Here is a 3,796-nt window from a genome sequence, read left to right as displayed (position 1 = left end):
TATCTTATAGATTATCATTTTATTATTACATCTATATATCTAAGAAGTACGGGAAATTAGAAATAATTTGATAGAGAATTAAAAAAGTAGTAGTCTGAAAAAGTTTGAGAAACACTGATCTAAATAAATAAAAATTGAATTTCTGTCTGTTTATCTATTTACTATCGCGTCGTGCAATATAAAAAAAGATGAATCATTATATTCGACGCAGCTTTATGCGTGGCTTAATAATAGCTTCCGTCTATTCTGCTTTGTTCGGGCGCAAGATTATTTCCATGGACTTTATCCACTGCAACAATAATCCCTGTTTTCCCGATGAAACGGATTCCTTGCCGCGGAATCCCGCAAAAATTCATCGACACAGTCAGATTGCAAGCCCAGTCAGGCAGGTGGTGGAGAGAAATTGCGGCGTAGCTTAATTAAATTCGCCGAAGAATTATCGTTATTCCAGAATGAAACCACTTATGGCTTCCCGCAGATAAACTTTCTCGCTCATGACGTAATTTGGTACGTGAAATATCAATAAATTTTACCAAATACTACTCTATATAATTATTCCGATTTTTGACAAAATCAATATCACAATTTAATTACTTTGCTTAGCATTTAATTAGCATTTAATTAGCATTTAAATGTTTAATTTGAATAATATAATATTATATTGTATATATGTGTGCGTGCGTACGTGCGTGCGTGCGTGTAAATATATCGCAATATTAAGTATTATATATAACAATTTTTTTCATCTATTAATAGTCCAAAAATTAGCTTAAGTAAAGTTTATGGAACCTATTATTAATATAAGTTAATCACCTATTCAGTTGACATAGGATAGAACGATCGAGATCATATTTATTCTATTCAGGTATTCATGCATAAATTACTAGCATTAACATTCGAATATAAAGTACGAATAATAATTAATTCTCTGTATCTTCTCTTACATGAGATAATAATCGATAATATCTTATAATAATATGAACAAAAAGATACTTATATAATTTCTTTTTTGCGGTACCTTTTTTGTGTATAAAACATTTTTTCCGTAAAGTTTGTGCTTGTTACAATCTTCTGTCAATTGCAAGTCAATAGTTATAAAAATTGATGAAAATGACAAAGAAAAAAAATAATTTACGTTTATTTTTATCGCATTTATGAATGTGGTTGTATGATATAATCGATTAGTCATCAAAATGGCAAATACAGAATCGTAGCATATAGCGGCAAGAGTGAGAAAGAATCAACCAATATTAGCTTATCGGATTCAAATAAAGATAGCAGACGTACTTATGGCCTCCCAGAGGTAAACTATCTCATCCCATACCACGTAGTTTATCCAGCATATGGAAACGATATAAAAACAGGCGTCTCTCATGAGAGACCTGAGCGAAACTTTAAAGGGTTTGGTTATCGCGACAGAACCAGCAATCATCGAGGTCACGAAGACACCTGCGCCGATTAATTCGGTGAACATTATTATCGCTTCGTCGCCTGTCGACACGAGGGACGTGAAGATGTCAGGCGCGCCGTTTCCGAATGCCAATATTGTCACCCCTGCTATGCTATCCGATAGGTGCATTACACTGGCTATTACTGTCAATGCTGGACAAAAACTGGAATAAAAACGTCGTAATGAATCATTAATGCTACTAATACTTATGTCTAAAGTATTTCAGTTTATCCTGTAATGAAGAATTTATTGATAGACCAAGAATAGTCTTGGAAAGTCAAATTAGATTTTCGATTTAAATATTATTAAAATGGATATTCCTTGTTTTTATAATACATATTTTGTAATACATTTTTTATAATATTTTTTCTATAATATTGTATGTAATTTCTCGGTTTGTTAAATTTTATTTTTTGATTATAACATAAAATCTATGTTTTTTTCTGTTGAATGGCAATTTCCATGTAATTATATGTATAAATTATATGTATTATGTGTACAACAACTCTATTTGGAACGTTTGGAACGTAAAGTATGTGAACCAATTAGCTTGAAAAGGAAGTGACATTTGAAAGTCGCTCATTTGAAATGCATATTATTAAACTAATCCTGTATACATTTAACATTTGCTATTTTATTGCATGCAGAAAGTATGTTATTTACAGAAAAGTAAATTTACTTTCTTAACTGAGTTTTAACTATTATACCGATTACACACATCAAAGTTGAACTCCAACAAATTTAATAACATAAAAACCATTATATTTTTATCATTAAACGCAACAAAATAAATGCTACGAAAATCTTAGCAATTTTTAAAGATATATGGGATTTAAAGCTGCCAGCATAAAAACAATGAAAATATCGAGTATCATCTGTTCTTATAATACATCTGTTCTTTACCATTTGATAAATCGCGTTATAAATTTATAGCTTGTATTTTATTACGTTATGTTGATCTTACTGACAATATATTATTATAATAAATTTTTGTTCTCATATAATTTAACAAATTAAAAAACAGCTTGAAATAAAAGCCAATTTTTATGACAATAACGATACTTAAGTATTTAAATATAATTAGAAAATTACGCTTTTCAGGATTCCAAAACTTTGTTATTGAATGCGAGTCTACAACAAACATGGCAATTTGCCATTTTCCCTATATTTGTATAACTCGAAAGAATAGAGAAACTTTCGTTTATCATTTTATAAGAAACCGCTCCATAGAACATAGACATTTGAAATATGGGAAAACATGAATCTTTTGGTTATTGGCTTGGTTAGTTGCCAGAAGTCAAAATTCGTTGTAGTTATGTAATCATCTATATTCGGTAGACGGTAACACGTTTTCATCGAGATTGAACTTGGCCAAAGTTCTCAATTTCAGTATCAAGAAAAGATGCAATTTTATTTTAAAAAACTTACAATTTTACAAGTACCTACATTTAAATATATATTTTATGTTTATTTACTATTTTGTTTACTTATTTCGTTTTTTACGAAAATACGTTATGACAAATAATATACAAAAAAATTTGATAGAGAATTTTTGATATGCAAAAATTCATCGATAATTTTGTTTCTTAATAAATGATCTACAAATAGATCAATTTACAAAATAAATCAACTTACAAATTATCTGCTGTAGTCCCCAAAATCAAGAATAAATAAAGTAACCAAAAAAGTATAAGAACCAAGCCGCCAACAAACAATGCTATGTTTTCGGATCTGAAGTAGCAGAATAACAGTATCGTGTACTGAATCATCGAATCTGAATAGCAGTCTTCAGTGTTCCTCACCCACTCACAACGTTCCGCGGCGGAAATTTGCCAAACGTACGAGCAATCATCCTGAAAAAAAGATTCGACGAGGAGCTTGACGAGAACGCAAACTGGAAGAGACGTCGATAACAATTCACCTCTCGTATAGGTAGATGCCCATGTCTTAAAAAAAGACTCGATATTTGCGACCTCATGTTCGAAGAGCATAAAAGCGCAACGAAGCGATATGTAACCTATATTTTGTGTATTTGCCTTTCACGGATCCGCTCGATCGTTGCCTATTCAAGCAGAAGCGAGCGAAACTTCAAGCGATATAGACAGAAAGCTGTCACATACGTAGTGCATACTATGCGCATAGTTCGAAACGTAAATTCAATATGAAGCATGCATAAAAGGAATTTGTAACAATGACATACCATCCACGCGCGCGCGCGCGCGCGCGCGCATGAAATAGGACAATCTATACGTATCGATAATTGCAAGGAAACTTAATGAACATTCTAATAATCTAAGACATTGTTCCGTGTCTGGTTTTGTTTACGAAGCAAACATATAAAAATAT

At 31.4% G+C, this 3,796-nt stretch overlaps 1 protein-coding gene across 1 annotated transcript in view; it reads right to left on the bottom strand.

Annotated features, from left to right (window-relative positions):
- LOC108691878 (sodium/potassium/calcium exchanger 6, mitochondrial-like) overlaps positions 1-3,428 on the bottom strand; it is a 6,931-nt gene extending 3,503 nt beyond the window's left edge. Inside the window, exons 1-3 of the mRNA XM_018199813.1 lie at positions 3,372-3,428; positions 3,086-3,303; positions 1,288-1,613 (exon numbers count right to left, since the gene is read on the bottom strand). Of these exons, the coding sequence (XP_018055302.1) occupies positions 1,288-1,613; positions 3,086-3,303; positions 3,372-3,428 (601 nt within the window). The remainder of the gene's footprint in view (positions 1-1,287; positions 1,614-3,085; positions 3,304-3,371) is intronic.
- Between the last annotated feature and the right edge of the window lie 368 nt (positions 3,429-3,796).

The sequence above is a fragment of the Atta colombica genome, unplaced genomic scaffold (assembly GCF_001594045.1).
Source record: "Atta colombica isolate Treedump-2 unplaced genomic scaffold, Acol1.0 scaffold55, whole genome shotgun sequence".
NCBI lineage: Eukaryota > Metazoa > Arthropoda > Insecta > Hymenoptera > Formicidae > Atta > Atta colombica.
Note: the sequence above shows the minus strand (reverse complement) of the source record. Positions and strands in the feature narration are given on the sequence as shown.